Source organism: Barbus barbus (assembly GCF_936440315.1).
Source record: "Barbus barbus genome assembly, chromosome: 10".
NCBI classification, from domain to species: domain Eukaryota; kingdom Metazoa; phylum Chordata; class Actinopteri; order Cypriniformes; family Cyprinidae; genus Barbus; species Barbus barbus.
Window position 1 is genome coordinate 31,479,357 of NC_136738.1, and position 22,036 is coordinate 31,501,392.

Sequence of the window (22,036 nt, forward strand, 5' to 3'; positions counted from 1 at the left end):
GATGTTTCATTTCAGTTTATTTTACATGTTTAAACTGATCAAACCCCTAACTCATACACGTGTATGATCTGACTGAAGTTGTGGTCACAGAAACTGGCAGCATTGAACGGAAACCCGTGGAGCAGAATCTGGGTCGGTGTTTGAGGTTGGTGCTTTTTCTTAGATGAAAAGAAGCGTGTCACTTCTGTACTTTTAGCGGTCAAACAGTACAGCAGAATGACGGTCCTCAGACAGGTTTCATCTGCATTGATTGGGATAAACGGATAGTTTCGGCTAACAAACGGCATGCTCAAACAAACAGAGCAATGTGTTAAACAATGTCAGAGTTACACTTGCAGGAAGTCAAACTACAAACAGATTACTTTTAGAGTGAGACAGTATTTTAACAAATAATTTTCTCTCTTCCTATTTACAGTAAAAATGTAATCCATACTGACATAAAACCATATGGTAATGTTAGGAGCTAAAATCTTAAAAATTAACACCGGACTGCTCAACAGAATGTGTGACAATCCAGTTTTGCATTATATAAATGACAAATGCATAGTATGTATCCCACAACAAAATCATAAGAATTTTTTTTATATACATAATTAATGCTATTTTTTCATATTTTATTTACAGTTGCTTTTTTCTGCCCACAGAATGGTTGATGTGCTTTATCTCATTCTCAGCACACTCTGACGTACCTCTCGTGTAAACCAGAAAATATCATGAACTACATCAGTTCTGGTTTCATGTTCAGCCAGCAGCCATATCACCCTGTAGCCCAAGACCGGTTGCCCACTGAAGCTAAGCAGGGTTGAGCCTGGTCAGTACCTGGATGGGAGACCTCCTGGGAAAACTAGGTTGCTGCTGGAAGAGGTGTTAGTGAGGCCAGCAGGGGGTGCTCACCCTGTAGTCTGTGTGGGTCCTAACACCCCAGTATAGTGACAGGGACACTATCCTGTAAAATGCACCGTCCTTCAGATGAGACGTTAAACTGAGGTCCTGACTCTCTGTGGTCATTAAAAAAAAAATCCCAGGATGCCCTTCGAAAAAGAGTAGGGGTGTTACCTGACCATCATGGCCTCCTAATCATTCCCATACACTGATTGGCTTCATCACTCTGTCTCCTCTCCACCAGTAAACTGGTGCGTGTTGGGCGTTCTGGCGCACTATGGCTGCCATCGCATCATCCAGGTGGATGCTACACATTGGTGGTGGTTGAGGAGATTCCCCCCTTCTATGTGAAGCGCTTTGAGTGCCTAGAAAAGCACTATATAAATGTAACGAATTAAAAATGTTCAAGCCACAAACAGGCCTTAGGATTCATCTCTGGGGCCTCGTGAAGATTTTTCTGGTTGATATTTTGAAGTTGCAATCAGAGAAACAGTTGAGTTCCAGAAATAAAAATCCAATTCATTTTCTCAAAAAAAACAAAAAACAAACAAATATATAAAATTAATTATATTAAATGTTTCTTTCTTTTTTTTTTTGAAAGTTGACTCTTCTGCTCACCAAGGATGCATTTGTTTGATAAAAAATACTCTAAAAACTGTAAAAATTGTGAAATATGTTGAAAACATTATAACATAACATAATACATAATAGAAATGTTGGTCAAAGGAATATAATTTTTTGAAATACAAATAATTTGTCACATTATAAATGTCTTTACTGTCACTTTTGAACAATTTAATGCATCCTTGATGAATAAAAGTATTAATTTCTTTCTTTTTTGGCATGGTCTGGTCTAATTTTAAAGACTGCATTGTTATGATTTATCCGGGAACTTTACAACTTGACCCTGAGTACTCACATTTAGTGTTAATTTAGAAACTAAACCAGTTTCTCTGTTTAGCTTTGCCTCTGATGGGCATATGGTAGCGCACCTCCCTCCAGAAGCGTGCCGAGGGCTTCAGAGAGGTCACACGCTCCTCTGACTTCCTGTCCCAGAACGCCCACCTCTTCCTTCTCTTCCAGGCCTGCAAAGCTCCCTGTTTGTCCTTGAGGAGGCTCACGGAGTGAGGCAGGCGTAGCGGTTCGCGGATCTCCTCCAGCTCCAGCAGTACCACGCTCATGGAGTTCTCCACCAGCGCACGGTACAGACCCGTCTGCTGCTCGGCCCACTCCTGCGCCTCCGGGCTGCAAAGCGACGACGCCGTGTAGAGCAGCAGCAGTCTGCGACAGCGGCTCAGAGCGTCCTGCACCACGTCCACCACAGCTGGAAAACACCAGGAAATGAGCCAGATAAAGCTCTGTCTGAAGAATACAGTGATGGAAACTACAAATATGTGACCCTGGACCACAAAACCAGTCATAAGGGTAAATTTTTTGAAACTGAAATGTATACATCATCTAAAAGCTGAATAAATAAGCTCTCCACTGATGTATGTTTGTTAGGATAGGAGCCGCATGGGGCTCTTTCATCCCTTTGCGGTGGCTCCCTGCAGCGTGGTCGTAGAAAATGCGGAGGATGTGTCCTCTCGACATTTAAAGGTGCTGTATGTAGGATTTCTCTACTAAAGCATAAAAATACCATAACATGTTTGCAGATATTTAAGAAACATGCTAAGTTAACATACTTGTTTATCTGAAAAACAATGCTACATTCAGTTATTCTCCTTTGAAAATGTGTGTTCCGGCCCGGAATGTCTGTGTTTGTGAAACCCACCCACTGCCAGTTTACCCAATTGTATTTCGGCACCCCGAGTTGCCAGTTGGCGGGAAACGAAGTGCATTTAATTTCGTTCATCGTCATGTGCACTCGTTCCTGTTGGTGTCGTTAATCTGGCAACCTGCGTGTGCCTCAAGTCTGAGGAGGAGGGGCAGAGTGAAAAAAAACATCTCCAATATTTTGAATTTGGACTGCAATACCAAGTTCAATCCTACATACAGCACCTTTAATAAAACATTAACACTTCCCCTACACTTTTTTCGGGCAAGTATGTTCACAGAGTTTTTTTAAGGGCCAGTGTGAATAAATCTAGATTTAAATTGAAAGAGACAAGAGTGTCACATCTTTTTGGATACGCTTTATTCGTGTCCAAATCGATGTGAACGTCATGGAGCGCTGAACACTCTTGCGGTGTATGTTTCATTCATACTTGAAGCCGGAGGGTGCTCTCGCGCAGACTCATATGAGGAGTAATAATAACTTTTGACATGGAAACCCCTAATATGGACAAAGGCATCCCGCTATCACTGTAGCTAAGCTGAATAAAAACATAACATAACATAACATAAACATAACTGAATATAAAACTTAAGCTATATGCAGTGTTATCTTCCTTTTAGGGATCAAATAGGTTTTGTGGCTCCACATGAAATTTATTCAGTGGGAAAGGGGCCAAAATGGCTCTTTAGATGTTGACGGTTGCAGACCCCTGGGTTAGGACAATATTTGGCTTAGGGCTGCACAATTAAATCAAATCCATGCGCATTTTGTCAGTAAAACCAGTTCTGTAATCAGCAGTAAATCTCCATCACATGCTTTCAGTTGGAGCAGCATTTACTACACAGAGTCGTAGTTCACTAACAGGTTACACAAAATAAATAAATAATCGCAGACGATATTATTGCACGATTATCAAATCGAATAAATCATTTGCAATAATGACAGCTGTTTGCGTAGCTTCTCAGTGAACTCTGTGAGGCTCTGTGTAGTAAATGCTGCTCTATCTGAAAGCATGTGAAAATACCATATTTAAGAGCATGCATTTACTCCAAACTCACTTCATTACGTCAGTCGAGTGTTTGAAATAAATCCTTCTGTGAGATGACGTGGCTTCTTAAGGCATGCAACATCTTTCATAGTATTCTAAGCAGTGATAAAGGCATTGCATTATAAATATACTTTATTAAAATGAAAATTATAATAATAAGAACTCAGATAAACCATATATTGTCGTAGTCGTGTGTTTATTAGTCACGTTGAATCAATGAAAACAGTTAAATCTTCTGTTTATTTAGCAACTGCTATAGGCATTTCATGGGTTTTTTCTGGGGGGCGTATTTATAGTTTCCACGCGAAAGCACCCTCTGGCCTTCGGATGGAGATTTACTACTGATCACAGAACCGCGCTTCACTGAAAGACATGCATGTGATGGGCGAAAGCACCCTCTGGCCTTCGGATGGAGATTTACTACTGATCACAGAACCGCGCTTCACTGAAAGACATGCATGTGATGGGCGAAAGCACCCTCTGGCCTTCGGATGGAGATTTACTACTGATCACAGAACCGCGCTTCACTGAAAGACATGCATGCATGATCGCGATTTCATTTCTATTTATCATGCAGCCCTAATTTGGCTGAGATACAGCTATTTGAAAATCTAGAATCTGAAGGTGCAAAAAAAATATTGAAAAAAAAATCACTTTTAAAGTTGTCCAAATAAAGTTCTTAGTAATGCATATTACTGATCAAAAATTAAATTGATGTATTTACGGTAGAAATTTACAAAATATCTTCATGGAACATGATCTTTATTTAATATCCTAATGATTTTTGGCATAAAAGAAAAATTTATAATTTTAACTCATACAATGTATTTTTGGCTATTGCTACAAATATATCCGTGATACACATGACCGGTTTTTTCAATCACTGCATGATTATTCAATATAATACCAAAATCACGGCATGGCTTAATGTGATTTTCCAAAAGGGCAGGCTGTGATTTAATTAAATATATAAATAATTAAATAAATATACTAAATCACTTAATCCTCCTAAACTCTAAATTAAATAAATAAACTAAATAAAATAAATACTATTGGTTTTAATGGTTTAATGTTTGAAAATGAAGAAATTAAGAGCTGAATATTTAGTATTGTAATTATACAGTTGTACTGTAAAATAAAAATATTATATAAATACTTATTTAAAAAAAAAAAAGTTTTTTATACAGTAAAATATTTTTACAGTAAACCCCCCCCCCCCCAACAAACAGATTTCCCCCCCAAATCATGCAGCTACGTTTGGTGTCGGATCACTATCTGATGTCTTATATGAAATCACAGCAAACTGTTTATATGTGCTTTGTTTGGTTGCATATGCTTTACCTTCCCCAGGCAGGCCGTCCCGGCCCAGGATGAACAGCTTATAACCGTACTGGCCCTCCAAAACCTGTGGCAAAGTGCTCATCGCAAAAATCTCAGCCTTTTCGCTTGAGCCCTCAAGGACTCTGGGATAGGCGATGTATGCATCATACTGTTTACCATCGCCATCTAGAAAACACAACCAAACAGCACAGAACATACTAAATAAATACAAAGGCAAATATGATGTATTTTTCAGCATGTCCTGTAGCACTACGATTGCACTGAAAGGTGTTATTTCTAGTTTATGTAAACGGCGTAATTTCCCAGTAACTGCACGACGCTGATATAGTGCGAAAGTGTATTTCCTGTTTATTGACTACCTGTGGTTTTGTAGAGGAATGGAAACACAGTCCTGACCCACAAGGCCAGTTCCACCTTGAATATGGTGCACAGAAGCACACCCATCACGAAGAGCAATGCCACCGAGCCCAAGAGAAGACCAATCAGCAAAGAAAAGTTTGGATCTGGTGATGAAGGGACAGGACAAACAAACAAAAAATAGTTATGTTTCCTAGTGAACATGTGAAAGCAGATCATGTTTGCACTTCAGATGCACTTACAAGCAATATAAACTTTCAAACATGTCATACACAGTATGCAGGAAATTAAATAAGAATAATCTGTTAATTTGTTTAGTAAAAAAAATAATTTGTTAATAAATAAAAGTAAACATATATAAACTAGTTAATAAAATGTAGAAAGGGGCTTTCAAGATGTTATTTTTTCCAAATTTAAATATTCAAATATTTAAAAAAAAGATATTAAAAATATTACAATTTAAATATTAAAGTCATATAAATAGAAATGAATATTTTTATTATTAATATGAATTAACAAAATCAATATAAATTCAACATTTAAATTAGGGATATAAATTAATTTAAAAACAATTAACAATTTTCTGCAATCATTTATTAACATTTGAAAAAAAATAAATAAAGACAGCCTAATTTTATAATAATAATTATAAAATTATTAATATTAATTAATTTTATAATTATTATTATAAAATAAATAAAATATTTGCATCGTAATTTCCCAGCTGTCCTACAATTCTCTGAAATATTTTTCAAAATTGATGTAGTTAAATCAATCTATAAGTATATTAACACATCAGTTCCCCAGATCATTATGTAGATCAACATAAATGAGGTATAATAATTTATTTAATGCTCAATTTTTAATTTAAAGTGATTATTTACATTATTTAAATGAACCCATAAAACTTCACACAACCCAATAAATTCTGCGCAATAAAATAAAATAATGCACAGATTTGTTGATGGTCTGTGCTTTCTCTTGTTTTGCGTGCAGGAAAATCTCAGCGGCTCTGACTACACGAAAAACGCCCACTGCTCGCTTAACCAGCAGCCAAGTTTCCAACAACTAGTTGTTGCCACTTGCCCATCTTTCAAAATATATATAGAAATGCATATAAACTTTAAAACATGTTGCTCTGCAAAAACAGGATGCAGGGAATTAAATAAGAGCAAACGATGCCATCAACCGTACAGTAAATGCATTAATATTTTAATAAATAAAAGTAAATAAATTAGTTAATAAAATTAAGGGGCATTCAAGACGTTATTAAACAATTAAATACATTATGATTGTAAATAAATACAATAATTAAAATGATCAATTAATTTAATTTAGACATCTTAAATATTAGTCATGTAATTTTACATTGGTAGTGTAAAATAAAATTATATGATATCTTAAATACTTGATTTTTTTAATATTATTAAATGGTAATATTTCTTATTTTGTTTACTTTTTTTTAGAAATAAGAATAATAAAAAATTATTTTATTTATAGTCATAAAATATTCAAATTATGAAAACTGAGCTCTACAAACAAGCACAACAAACCTGGATTATATTTTTAATGGCATTTTAAATCGTCATTGTAATTTTCATCTGAAAAAACAACACTTTTGACAAAAGATTCAATTTGAAGCTGAATTTAAAAATACACACAATTAATAAATTACTAAATTTTCTGGAATTATTTCAAATTGATGCAATTAATTTGAAATAATTAATTGCATCAATTGAAAATAATTCCAGAAAATTTAGTAATTTATTAATTGTGTGTATTTTTAAATTGATGCAATTAAATCAATCGATAAATATATTAACACATTAAGTCCCCCAAACCATGACATCAACATAAAAGACGTATAATCATTTAATAATAACTCATTTTAATTCAAACCAATTCCTTTAATAATTTCATGATAATTAACCTTTAAAATTTTGGACAACCCAATAAATTATTTGAAATAAAATGGTAACACTTTACAATAAGGTGTAGTTTGTTAACATTAGTTAATGTATTAATTAACATGAACGAACAATGAACTACATGTATTACAGTCTTTATTAATCTTTGTTAATGTCAGGTATTAATGTTAGTTCATGGTGCATTAACGTTAAAAAACAAAGCTTATAATTTTAATAATGCATTAGTAAATGCTGAAATTAACATTAAGATGCTGTAGAAGTGTTGTTCATTCTTAGTTCATGTTAGCTAATGAACCTTACTGTAAAGCGTTACCAATAAAATAAACAAAAAAGGTTCATATTTGTTGATAGTCCATTCCTGTACATGCAGGAAAATCTCAGCAGCTCTGACTGCATGAGAAACACCCACTGATCTCTGAACCAGCGGCCGAGTTTCCAACAACTAGTCATTTGCTGTCGACACTGAAACTGAAAACGCTCTGCCACAAAATGATATCTGATGTACAGTTATGAGTGGCAGGATTTTAAACCAATACAAATGTACTTATTTAATTGGCTAACAGAGAAAGATTTGTGTGTTGAAGTAGTATTTCTTGAGGCCTTGCAGTAACGCACCTGCAGGGACGAGTGTGATCTGACCGGTGGGTTGTCCTCGGGTGCTGGACACCATACAGGTGAAGTTTAAATAGAAATCCTCCTCCGATACGGCAGACAGCGAGAGCGTTCGCACGATGAGATAGCCATCCTTCGTTTGGCTTTCACTTAAAGAGGAAAGGACATGGGTTACACTTCATCTGAAGGAGCATATATATACTAATACACAGAAATATTCACCTTACAAAATAAACATGCCTGTGTTATTCTCTCTTTTCCTTTTCTCTTCAATGCATGCATGTCAAAGTCTATAATAAAATCTTATCACAGTAAGGATGTATATCAAGTTCATTTTACAGGGAAAAAATCTATTAAAACGTTTTTAATATCATGTTGTATGATCAATAACTATACTTAATAATAATAATGTGGCAACAGTTATTTTTGTATTATCCAATGAATGAAATGCTTTAAAAATGAAAGATGCTTAATCTTATTTTTTCTTCTTGGCAGAAAATATATAGATGCAAATCAATAGATTATTTATAATATAATATAATATATGGTTTCAAACAAGGATAATTAATCCAAATCTTATAATCACAATGATGACATATATCATAACACCGTTTTTTCCATTAAAATGTTTAATATATTCAATAATCAAGCGGTAAGGGCTTTTTTTGTATTAACCCTTCGCAAATGAACAGTGCTTCAAATTTATTGAGCATTTTCTCTATTTAGTGTGATTTTTATCGTCTATATGGACTCAGACAACAAAAGATAATTAATTCACAATAATGACATTCATCACAATACAGCTACTTTTATTTGAAAAAATAATAATGTTTTAAATATATAATAATAATGTGGTAATGGCCATTTTTATTCAGTAAATACTTACTTACAAATGAAAGGTGCTTCATCTTTTTTGAGTATTTTCTAACTTTGTATAAAAATCACAAAATTAAAAATGCATGACATGTCTAGTCTCTATATGGTTTCAAACAACAAAGCATAATTTATTCAAACCTAAAATCAATTTTAAATGAAACAAGACTGTCCACACCAAAACTGACCTAACCCATCTTCATCTTATCTGAAACACAGCTAACTTCAGTACGCACTTCATGGGTTTCTGATGAACGCGATGTGACGTGTCTTTAGAGATTAACTCCTCTTCAGACTCCAGCAGGACTTTCCAGATCACGTCAACCATGTTAATTCCTTTGCCCCGAACTTCGACGATGCAGTCCTTCCTGAAGGACGAACCTTATGAACAAACTCAGGTGAGTCTATAGTACTCTCACAGACACGTACAAACTGCAGTTGTCTTGCATTTCGTTGTAGGATGTGGTTAATAATTTAACTTCATGTGTACAGATCACAAAACCCAGAGAGAAATAAACAATTATACAGAAGAAATAAATTAAATGTGCTGCTCACCCCGCTCCAATTTGATGATCTCATTAACAGGCTCGATCACTTGTGGTTTCATTAAATTCTCATCTGCAAGAATAAAAAAAAAAGCTAATTAATTATAAATATTCACATACCAGTAATTAAAAGCAACATTTAGCTTGAGAGCCCAAACAGCTGATAAAAACATCACAATAATCCACACCGCTCCAGTACATCGGTTAACATCTGGAGAAGACAAAAACTGAAACAAATCCATCATTTAGATGTTTTTAACTTCTAACCGTTGCTAAAATATGAGTCCATAAACCATTATAAAGCTTCCTGCAGTGAAAAAGTGTTCTGGTCTGAATCAGGAGAGAAATCTGCACAGATCAAATCTGCACAAACTCATATTTTAGCAACGGTTTGCAAGTTAAAACATCTTAATGATGGGTTTGTTTCAGCTTTTGTCTTCTCCAGATGTTAAGTGATGGTCTGGAGTGGTGTGGATTATTGTGATGTTTTTATCAGCTGTTTGGACTCTCATTCTGACGGCACCCATTCACTGCAGAGCATCCATTGCTGAGACACTGATGCAATGCTACATTTCTCCAAATCTGATGAAGAAACAAACTCATCTACATCTTGGATGGCCTGAGAGTGAATGAATTTTCAGCAAATTGTTGTTATGTTCACACATCATTTTTTCCATTGTGCAGTAAATGCTTACCTTTCACTTCACACTCTATAGTTTCGCCCATTTCATGGTTGACCCCAGCTAAACGAAAGGTCATTTTGCAGGTGTAAAATCCGGCGTCATCGAGATGTACTTTGCGTATGTTGAGCATATCTTTATTTGGGGCAAACTTCTCATCTTCTTTAAGGAGCTCACAGTTCTGAGAGGAAAGCAGACACAGTAGAGACAAAGACAAAGAGTTTACATCAACTATGAAATGTAGGGGTCAAACTGAATGAATGAGTAAAGGGGCACAGATCCAAAATAAAACAAAATGTATTTTGACATGTCGGTTTCTCAATTACCCTCCGAGAGTATATACATTGAATTTATGCTTTTTGTAGACACTTTAATTGGAAGAAACATACTCTGCATTAAAGGCATACGTATTTATCAGTTTATGCATGTGAATTTTGCTGGCAAGCGAACCCATGATTTACTGTTTGAGCTTCAGGAAAGCACCAAAAAAAAAAAAAAAAAAATTTAAATAAAAACAAATGTTCAAAATAATATTCACTTTGTGAAAGTCATATGATTAAAAATAATGTTTACTTTTTTAATGTTTGAAAAATATTAATGTTTAAGGTTTGTTTTTACCATTTTTCCCTTTTTTAATATTGTGAATTTTAGTGAATTGAATTCAAGTAGGGTTAATTTGTTCCTTAAACATCTGCCATTTTTAAGAATCAAGGTTTTCTTTATTTAAGAATACAAAATTAGGCCTGAATTTCATTTTTTTTTTTGTGCTTTCCTGAAGCTCAAACAGTAAATCATGGCTAAAAGGAATATGCATTTTGTTTATCAGAAATGATCAGAAAACAGATTTGGAAAATCATTAGGAAGGAGTAAATAATAGCAGGACTTTAATTTTAAAATGCACTTTGTTTATTTTTTTTAATGCACATTTTAAATTGCCTCTCAGACAAACTTAATCAGATAGGGGGATAAACAATGCATTCTCTACCTTGTACCACTTGATGGAAGGACTGTCCACACTTGCTAAATATCTCCTCAGAGGGCAGGCGAGGAGATCATTCACATGAGCGCTGATCCGCTGGAGTCCCCTCTGCGGTCTCACACAGCTTTCCGACATCATTTCAGTCACCACCAGCACCGTCGCCTGTTTGTAGCACTCATTTACAGTCCTGATGACATGAAACACAGATGTGTTGCATGACAAAGACACGACGGCTAACTCAATGCTTGCTATTTTAAAGCAATTTCTTAATCTAATTCATTCCAGTATTCTGCATTCAGCTGTCATATTTCTCACAGTGGCATGGAAAGAGTAAGATATTATGGACACACACAACACACATGGGAGACAAAGGACTAATGCTGCCCTCTGCTGACGGTTTAAGCACTGTGCATTAATCTAGATCAGTATTTATCAGTCTTTTTTGTCCTATGTTCCTCAGAACCCCATTAATAAAGCCCCATATGTTCCAGTATAATAGGAGTTATATTATCCAGTTATATTACACTGGATTATATTATACTGGGGAAAACACTTGATGTGTCAAGGTACCCAGTACTAACAAAACAAAACAAATACAGAAATAATAATAAAAAAAAATATATATATATATAAAATAAATAACTGAAATAATAACATAACAATATTCTTATGTTTTCTGATTCATAGGTTTAGCAAAATAAAACTAATAATATTATAATATAATATTAATAACAATAAAAACCGGTTAACAATAAATAAAAATAATCCTATAAAATAATAATAATAAATAAAACAACAATAAATAATAATACAAAAAACATTTTTCAAAGGTTTAGCAAAAGTCAAAATACTACTACTATTACTAATAATAAAAAATAACTAAAAATAAAGTTAATAAACAACTAACTTTTTAAATAGTTGTTTTTTAAAACAAACAATAATAATCCTATAAAATAAACAACACAACAACAAATACATAAACAATAACATAAAAATAAAACAAATTGAACAATAAATAAGCAAATCATTTTAACAGTCCTAATATTTTTAGTTTTCTGATGTATAGGTTTTGCAAAAAAACAAATAATAATAACAAAAATAAATATAATACTAATAACAAAATAATAAATAAAATAATAACACTTTTAAGTTCCTGATTCTTACGTTTAGCAAAACACTATTTCAAATAATAATAGTAACAATAATAATATAAAAATAAATAAAACAATAATAAAATAAAAACAAATTTAACATTCCTAACATTTAATTTTTCTGATTTATATTTCAAATTCTGATTCTTTACTTGTTCACTTGAAAAAAAATATATTGCTATTTTTCCTATTCATATTTCCTCTCGTAATCCTATTTTTATTAGACGGTTGGTCTTCCAGCAGCGCATTTGATCTGTACTTTACACAAAAGAACATCTAAGGACCACATATTTGCCTGACTTTTTAATTTTTGAATCTGTATATTCAGCATTAAGCCAGTTTCGCCTGTTTTCTTAACCTTTCTTTGCTTACAGCTTCTGTCTGTGACCGTAAGTGTGTGTTTTGCAGCAGCAGGTTGTTTAAAGGTCAGGATCTTCAACACCTGTTCAACACGACACTGGTTTGCTGGAAATGCCACTTATTAATCCTTCCTGATCTTTCAGTCCATTTACTTCTTCAGTCAACAGAGCGCTGCAGCTTCAGTGAAAACACATCAAGGTCGCAGTGGAAAAAATCTCATTGTCTTAAAAATAGACTTCTAGTTCTTCAAGGAAAATGGCTTTTCTGTTGCATACAAGGCCTGTAACCCTGAGTCTGACAATCTGACCACATCCTCTGCTCAAGATGTTTTCACTTCCAAAGTAGCTGCAAGCGAATCAAGCTCCCCCTGAAATCCCCCACCTCCCAGAAACATCCCCAATCTCCTCCATCTGTGTCAAGATTTTTACTCTTATTCATATCATACACTACACGACCGATGATCATGTTCCGATCATAACGAACTCAAGCAGAAACTTGCGCCTTGTTGCTAAGAGACGCATGAAAAATGAAAGCATATGTGTTCTAAAATCGGCTGAAAATTTCCAACATGTTTGATATCCTCCGACTGGATAGAATCAAAGTCTGAAGCTAAAAAAATCATACACTACGTGATTTTCTGTGGAATCTGTCAGCTGTAATCTGCAGACTGGCTCTGTTTTTGAAGTCTCTTCTGTTCACTAAGGCTGAAATTGCTTGATCAAAAATACAGTAAACACTATAAAAAGTGACATTTTTACATTTCAAATTAACTATTTTCTATGTGAATATATGTTAAAATGTAATTTATTTCTGTGATCAAATCTGAATTTTCAGCATCATTACTCCAGAGTCACATGATCTTTCAGAAATCATTCTAATATACTGATTTGCTGCTCGAAAAAACATTTCTGATTATCATCAATGTTGAAAACAGTCATATTTTTGCGGAAACGTGATGCAAACCATTCAAAAGTTTGGGGTGAGCAATTTATATTTTTTTTTAATAATGCTTATATTCTGCAAGGATGCATTAAATTGTTCAAAAGTGACAGTAAAGACATTCAAAATGTTACAAAAGACATTATCCAAATAAAATGCTTTGAACTTCCTATCAAAACATTTATGAAAAAAAAAATGTATCAAGATTCCACAAAAATATGAAGCAGCAAAAACTATTGATAATAATAAGAAACTATAATATCTGATAATAACTATTACACAATACTATCATCTATCGGCACAACGCTATGACAATATCCCAAATTATTGAGAAATAATATAGAATTTAGTTTTTTTGTCACATTTCTAATTCTTTGAGCAAAAAAACTTGGTGCATGAATCAGATACATTGCTTCGGACAGATTCTTACTGATAAACATACAGAATTATTTTTAAAACTCAGAAGGAGAGAGTCCGTTCATACCTGACCACACATGTGTATTTTCCTTGCTGCTGCAGGGTGACGTTGAAGAACCACACTTGTGTTTTCTTGAGCATGACGCTCTGCTCCAGCTCTGTGATCTCAGAGCCCGTTCTCTCATCGTACCATGTGACGTTGTACGGCATTTCTACAGGATTAAACAAATAATGGATCTGCAGTGGGCACTTCAGTATCGCCACTTCACCCGGGATCGAGTACGTCCGCTCAAACGCCTGTCCGAAATCCCTGCAGGAACCTGTTCACACACATGCATGATGAAGACAGTTAGTAACCAAGACAAAACAATACAAGAGCATGGGGACAAAATTTATTTGGTAAAGAAATTCAACAATATAGCGGCATCAATGCTACTATTTTTTTTATGCATTCCCTACCACAAGCAGGGTTATTGTTAACTAAAACCATAAAAAAAAAAAAGTTCAAATAAAATGTTGTCAAACATTAACATAAAATAAAATGCAATAGGCTATATATATATATATAAAAAAATTATTTCCTCTACATTTTCATTTTGTTTGAAGTTTTAAAATAACTAAAATAAGCTAAACCTACATAGGCATGTTAAAATAATAATAATAATAATAATAAAATGACAAAACACAATACAATTAATAAAACCTAAAATATGTTTTTTAATGAAAATATAATAGAATTTATTAACAAAAACTGTAATAGTACTGTATATCAGAGATATTAAAATAACACTGGGGTCAAACACGGAGGGGTAAAATTATGCTGAAAAATCTCATATTTAGTGTTTCAAACAGTATAAAAAAAATTTAAATTTATAAAAATAATAATTGATTGTTTTTTCCACAACGTTGTTCCTAAATGATTTGAGTAGATTTCAACAAATGACTTTGACACATTCAATTCAAACATTTTCAGAGCTTTGCAGCCATGCCTTGAGTTTGAATGTTGTTCTGTACACAGAGTTTATGAGATTCACTAAATTAAACCATTATAGCTCAGCGAGCTATTGTTGAATTTTATTTCATTTACCAGTAGCAGTATATGACTCATTTCATCCAGGTAATAAAGTTAATGAGGGAAACAGATACAACTTCCTTACCTGAACCTAGAGGTTCTTTAGTTGATATTACACCACATTCAGCTGCCCAAAGTACAGCGAGCAGAAAAATGAGGGACGACCAACCCATATCTGGAGAGAAAGAAATGGCAAAATGACTGAATTTATATATAGGCCTATATAATGTTAAATATTTGTTAAACGTGTGTGTTGCTGTTGTTTTTTTCAAACATTTTCATGACATCTCAAGGCCTGAATCACAGCTATTTGCAGATTTTCCATGACCCAGTATATACTACTAGAAAGCCCTATAGATAATATTCAGGCACGCTTGAATGTCCTCTTCAGCTTTTATGATGTTGTTAGTCATGTTTGATGAACTTTGATCCTCATGTTGACTGAAAGTAAACAGTGTTTGTGAGAAACTCAAAGTTCAAGCCAGGACCAGGGTTAAAAAAAACATGACATTTTCTCACTATATATGCTAATTTCTCTATAAAAGCAAATATGTCAAATGAAACACACAAAATCAATTACACGCATATGTGGGAATTAAATGCACACTTAAATGCAAATAATTAAAAAAAAAAAAAATTGGTGTACGTCTGAATTTACGCAAGTAAATTCCACAAAGAATTACAAAGAAATGGCATATAACACATGAAAGGATAAAAACTAAAATATTATTTTCTTGCAAAAATGTACTCCAATAACCGGTTTAATTTAAAACAAAAAATTATTATTATTTTTTTTTTTTTACAGTGTAGGCTATGTATTGCCTTCATGGTCAGAATATTTAAAAAATTACATCTAATTAGAAACTAAAAAACAACAACAACAAAATAAGATTGCAAAATGATTCAGAGATGCATAAGTGCAGTAATATATAATTTGATGACCAACTCTTAAATAACGAAGCTTAAGCAATCTGCAAATACTTGTTGATTTCTACTCTCACTTCCCTCTCCTCCAAGAACCGCCGATACATGGGAAATGCTGACTAGAGCTGAAGCGTAACAGTGCCGATCCAGCAATCGACCGCTAAAACGAGTCATTCTTGCACAAAAGTTTCATTCTTTAAAAGAGCAGACTACACGGCTGCATTTCAGAGGAACTTAACGTGCTTGCTCAGCATTAAAAATGGGAATTTGAGGAATAAAATAAACATGTGCACTGAAGAAAAAGGGAACATTTTGTAATTAAACCGGATCTAAGAGTACATGGCCTACATTAACCCTGAAGCGTAACTAACCAGACAAACCTTGATATGCTCGTAACGCCAAACCCTCATCCAGATGTTCAGTGGAGTGCCAAATATTTACTTCACAGTTAGTAAATTGTTTTTAGTGAGCAATGATGTCAGTTACTTCCACTTGTACACACACGCTTACAGCAGCCACATTTAAAGACTATTTACCTTAGAACAAAACATTCTAAAACAATAAGTTCATTTTTATTATTCCTATAATTAAAGACTCTTCCTAATAAAACCAGACAGCCATGCTAATGATTTGAAAGGGATATTGCAAAAGTAGCTAATCATTACTAACAAGTAAATAACTATTCCTTTGAGCTTGATTTTCCATTTTAGTTTGAAGAAATTTAGCATCACATCAGTGTCTCAGCAATGAATCCTCTGCAGTGAATGGGTGCCGTCAGAATGAGAGTCCAAACAGCTGAGAAAAACATCACAATAATCCACACCACTCCAGTCCATCAGTTAACATCTAGTAAACCCAAAAAGATGTTTTTGCTTTACACAAGTGATCCAACATCAGTTAACATCTGGAGAAGACAAAAACTGTGTGTTTGTAAGAAACAAATCCATTTTTAAGCCATTTTTATCCTCAAATCACTGCTAAAATACTATTCCATAATTCATACGTGACCTCATCTGAATCAGGAGAGAAATATGCAGAACAAAAACCTTTTACAAGCCAAAACAGCTGTATTAAACATGCTGCCGATTGTCATTAAAGGGATAGGCCTTAGTTCACCCCAAAATTTAATTTAAAAAATGTGTCATTATTTACTCACTCGCATGTTGCCACAAACCTGTATTAATTTCTTTCTGCAGAACACAAAAGATGATATTGTGAAGGATGTGGGTAACCAAACAGAAGCTGGTCCACATTTGATGGTAGGAAAAAATACTATGGAAGTCAATGGAGACCAGCAACTGTTTGCTTATTAACATTCTTCAACATAACATTTATGTTCAGCAGAAGAAAGGAACTCATTCAGGTTTAAAACAACTTGAGAGTGAGTAAATGATGGTATAAAAATAAAACACTATGACAGAGAGATGAACTATGGGCAAACTATTTTTGGGTGAACTATTCCTTTAATGTTAAAAAAAGAAAAAAAAAACGGAAAAATCACTCACTACTCTTGACTGAAAAAATGTAGTACAGTTGCTTTAATAGGAATCAATCTATATACTTTTTAAAATATATTTGTTCAGTCAATTTCTTGAGTGCTAAATACACCTACACTGTAACCGATTTTTGTCATTTGAACAGTATTTTACTGTAATATGTACAGTAAAATACTGTAAAATGTATATACAGTATTGTACTGTAAACTGCAAAGGATTGTGGGAAAATATATGTATTTTACAGTAAATTTACAGTAGTGAACTTGCCCACGAAAAACTGACCAATGGCAAGGGAGATATCTTTTATTTACTGTTTGGTGGACGCATTGGTAAAAGGACAAAAGAGAAACGTTGCACTGTTTACTGGACAAAATGTTAGTATATTATTTCTGTTTTATGCAAAACTGAGGTATTTTAAGATGTTTTAACTTGTTAACAGCAAACTAACATTATTCATCATGTCCTTTTTCATGTCGGGAGTTGGGGCCTTTTTTTCTGACTGACGGCCGGATTAACGCCGCCATAACATCGACTGGTGAGTAAACTAAGGTCACCTATATTAGTCAAAATAAACCTTAGTTAAACCGAGAAACACGTTTGTAGGTTATGCAACCCCTTTAATGCAAGTTAGTTAATCTGGCGAGTCCTTAACCTTAATAACGATCAAAGAGAAGCATAATATCTTTTGTACACTGCCTCTTTAAATCGCAAGTGTAATTCTCGTCAAATGCTATTTAAGTAAGAAACGTGTACCGATGTTGTATGTGACTTTAGAGACGCCCCTATTCGGTGAGAGACGTAAAATAAAACCGCGAGCTAACATGAAATACTGAGGAAAACTGAGTTAAGAAATACCACTGTAAAGTACATCTTTTGTATTTTATTTTCAAGTTTGTGGTCTGCATCGGAGGAGTACTGGAGTCTTTTCCTGTGATTGCCGTCGTAACAACAGGTGAGCTTTCATCAACTTAACTAATGTTACTAAAGTAGCCAAATTAGCCACGGGCTGCTGTTCTCCACTAACTCCAGAACCAGTTTACTTTTTAAAGAGAGGAACGGGCTAGCTTATAAATATAAAAAATGCGGTAACACTTTACAATAAGGTTCATTAGATAACATTAACGTCAGTAAAAACATTAGTAAACATGAACTAAGAATGAACAATCCAGCTGCCAGTAAGTTACTGTAAAACTTACCGCAATCTTTTTAGAGTGTACTGTACCTCAATATAAAACACTGTTTATTTGATTTGTATGTGTATTTGTAATGCATATCTTTGTTCTTATTTTTTAATAACAAAAATAAGATTTTCAATAAGAGTTTTTTAATCTTAAACTCTTTTTTAATTTATTAAAAAATAATACAGGTAAATAAATAATATTAATCTTTATTTGATTTTTTAAAATTTTTATCTTCAACCAATTTGGCCTAAATATCCACCATTATTTTTTATATATTTTGTTACCTTGAAAGGCTTTTTTTCCCCCAATAGGGAGATTAGTTTGGCTGTACTGTTCACACAACTTGCAAAATAGTAAAACCAAAAATCATGAATTGTGATATTTCTAAAAAAAAAAAATCATATGATATTTTTGCCATATAGCACACCCCTACAGCACCCATTCACTGCCATTCATATACTACATTTCTCCAAATCCGTTTCCATTAAGAAACAAACTCATCTATATCTTTGATAGCCTAAAGGTGAGTCAATTCTCATCAAATTTTCATTTTTGACTGAACTAATTCTTTAATATGACCAGCTCTATTAAAGGCGTGTTACATAATTTTGGGTTGATTCACAAACATCTGCAAACCAGTTTGACAATTTCTGCTAAGACCTGGAAAAACAACCAAGAAGAAAATGGATCAGAATGAATAATGAACCCGATTTTCAAGAGATTGGGTGGCACTGGTTTTAAGAAATGACAATCCCCGACTTTAACATGCCAAATCATTATAGTTCAACAATTTTCTGACAGGGTGAGGCACAAGTTAACAAGCAATTTACAAAACGTCTAAGAGAACAGACAGGGAGAAAACCGTTTAAGTGTTGATTTCCTGCAACCACAGATTTCATTACTGCCGCATGAAGTTTCATAATAGCAATGAGTCTGTCGTTTGCCTAAAGCCTCTGATTCAGTCCAAACATGTTTGTGTGAGGACATGCTGTACTATTCAAATGCATCTCAAATAAACGCCATTTTAGGAAACACGTGTTTTCATAATATAATTGCAAGATTTTAAACACTGTCAGATGTATGAGGTGCATGAAAACACTGCTGATGACTTCTGCTTAATGACTCTTTCTGAGTCAACATAATAACTAGAGTGCAATCAAACAAAACCATATCAAAGCCACAAATCAACCACTTCCTATTGTCTGCCCCATTGTCCACACTTGAGTGAATTTATGTTTCTCATGATATTAAAGACCTTAAGGCTTCTGCTTAAATGGTTGAAACGCTTGGTAAATTAATGCAAGTGTAAAATTGTCTATGCTTTTTTTTCATGCAACTAAAATTTACATTAAATAAAAAAATTAAATATGAGAAGTAAATGCATCTTTACTTGTGCAGCAGCAGCACATGCATGTTCCTCCTTCATTAGTGTTTTAAAGCATCCCATGATGCACCTTATGAAGTTGGCTGATACATGTGCTGTAATCCAGACAAAGAATTATAAAAGAGTTTTGTGTGACATTTCCATAGCTTTTTCTATCAATAGCTTTGCTGTCATTCTAAAATGTGGAAAGAAGCCATAATAAAGCATGACTAAGTGTGTCCAAATTGTGACTGCCACTGTAAATCAAAGTTCAGAAATAAAAATACACAGGAATCTGTTGAACAAACATGTCAAGTTAAATGCTAGGTAAGGATTTGGCCTCACCGCATGTTTACAGAGTAAATCTGGGAAAGCTCAGAAACAAAACCCAGGGAAGTCAAGTCATGGATATAAAACAATATAACAATATAACAGCGCAGATGGTGCCATTCACCGCAAACAATCGGGATCTTACCTACAGTCGTTCCCAAAGCATCCTGATTCCCTTCAGTAAAAACTCGCCTTGAACTCGAGTCAACTACATGTTTAACGCTCTTCATCGGACCCTAAAGAGAACTTATATGACCAGACTATCGTGACACTTCTCCATAGTCACAGGAATGTTTGAGAAAGCGCATTTGGCAATATCCTCTCCCCGTTTGGGACGCTTCCTCTCCAACGCCTCAGAAAGTTGCGCAATAAACGAGCGAGGCGGAGAAAAAAGTTGTTTGACTCGATGCTGCTTTCACTGAACCGTAATCATTTTCTCACTTATGACTTAAACTGCTTCTTTTTAACAACATTTCATGGGTTGAGGGACTGAAATGAACTTAAATCTGTTTACACGTGACCTAATCTTGGTCCTCCTGTAGGCGGCGCAAGAATCATTTTCATTTCAATGCTTGTGCTAGAACTAGTTAGAGTTACCCCCAGTTCCACAGACGAGGCTTAAACCTAGTCTCAGACTAAAATGTAATTTCTTTTGTTTGGTTCTATCTTATAAATCCTCAGTTCTCCCCTAGTCTTTGTCTTGGATTAATGTTGTTTCTACGGTTTACGTGTGCTGATGCTGATTAAAACCCCTTTATGTTTATTCCCTCGTCTTTGCCTCATTCTACAACCACGACCCGTGACGATGTTGTAAACAGTGAAGCTCAATGAAATATATTTTTTACATTGAAAATATACTTTTAAACTTCATACAGCCTACCAAAATGTATTTCAAAATGTATTTCAGGGGTAAGACTAATCTTACAGTAGCCTACATTTAGGCTTTATTCATTACTTATTTTTATTCAATTTAACTTATATTTTATTCAAATGTGTTGGTCACATGTTTTAGGCAACAAAACATTTTTCTTCAAATGTGACGTGAATGTGATTTTCTTGGATTAAAATATATAGAGGACAAAATATATTCTTTAAAAAATATTTATATTTTCAAAATAATTTTATATATTAGTAGAATATAGCCTATGTACACACACACACACACACACACACACGGATATGGATGGACGAATTAAGAAGTGCAAGTATGCAATAAAACAAAGCAAATTTAAAAAGCAGCATATATTTGGCATGTTACAAAAGCTTTAAAGAAATCAAAATAGTGGAAAAATAAAAAGCATTTGATTCAGGAGCAAAGATCAGAATTTAGAGTTATGTGCAAATATTTAAATTATATTATTATAACAGGTGGCTCTTGCCTGGTAAGAGAGATTTGAGTCTGTAACTCTCAGACACTTTTATGGTAGAATAATTATAATAGTAGAAGAAAGTCAGAACAAACACAGTCGGACTCCAGCAGCGTCCTGGATATTATCCGGGATTATCCCATGCAATATCCTCTATGGAGTTAAGCTATGCACCTTCAGATATACTCTATGAGGATTTATATTATTGTTCAACTATTTGAATATAAGAATAGATGTTCTTCACTAACCTTATAAAATAGCACAGACATTCACTTCTGCTGTTTTTCTTCAGTTCTCTCTAGTAACTCTTTTACAGAGGTTTATTTCTCTTCTGGTTCTTGAATGTCACATATTTCTTCTGTCTGTCAGAATGACTTTTTATATTCATGACCTGGTCAATGGTCAGCAGCAGGG

General features: G+C 33.9%; 1 protein-coding gene across 2 annotated transcripts; it reads right to left on the minus strand.

Annotated features, from left to right (window-relative positions):
- LOC306876389 (interleukin-1 receptor type 1-like) lies at positions 1 to 20,793 on the minus strand. Of its 2 annotated transcripts, none has more exons than XM_079427502.1 (11): positions 20,401 to 20,793; positions 15,047 to 15,136; positions 13,957 to 14,209; positions 11,029 to 11,209; positions 10,059 to 10,224; positions 9,374 to 9,436; positions 9,055 to 9,199; positions 7,949 to 8,094; positions 5,408 to 5,551; positions 5,049 to 5,213; positions 1 to 2,206 (listed from the first exon to the last, which is right to left on the minus strand). In XM_079427502.1, the coding sequence occupies exons 1-11, from the start codon at positions 20,483 to 20,485 to the stop codon at positions 1,815 to 1,817; spliced, it is 1,830 nt and encodes a 609-aa protein (XP_079283628.1). In that variant the 5' UTR covers positions 20,486 to 20,793; the 3' UTR covers positions 1 to 1,814. The 2 variants fall into 2 exon arrangements, with proteins under 2 accessions (XP_079283628.1, XP_079283629.1); XM_079427503.1 differs by having other exon boundaries at positions 15,047 to 15,402; positions 20,401 to 20,533.
- Between the last annotated feature and the right edge of the window lie 1,243 nt (positions 20,794 to 22,036).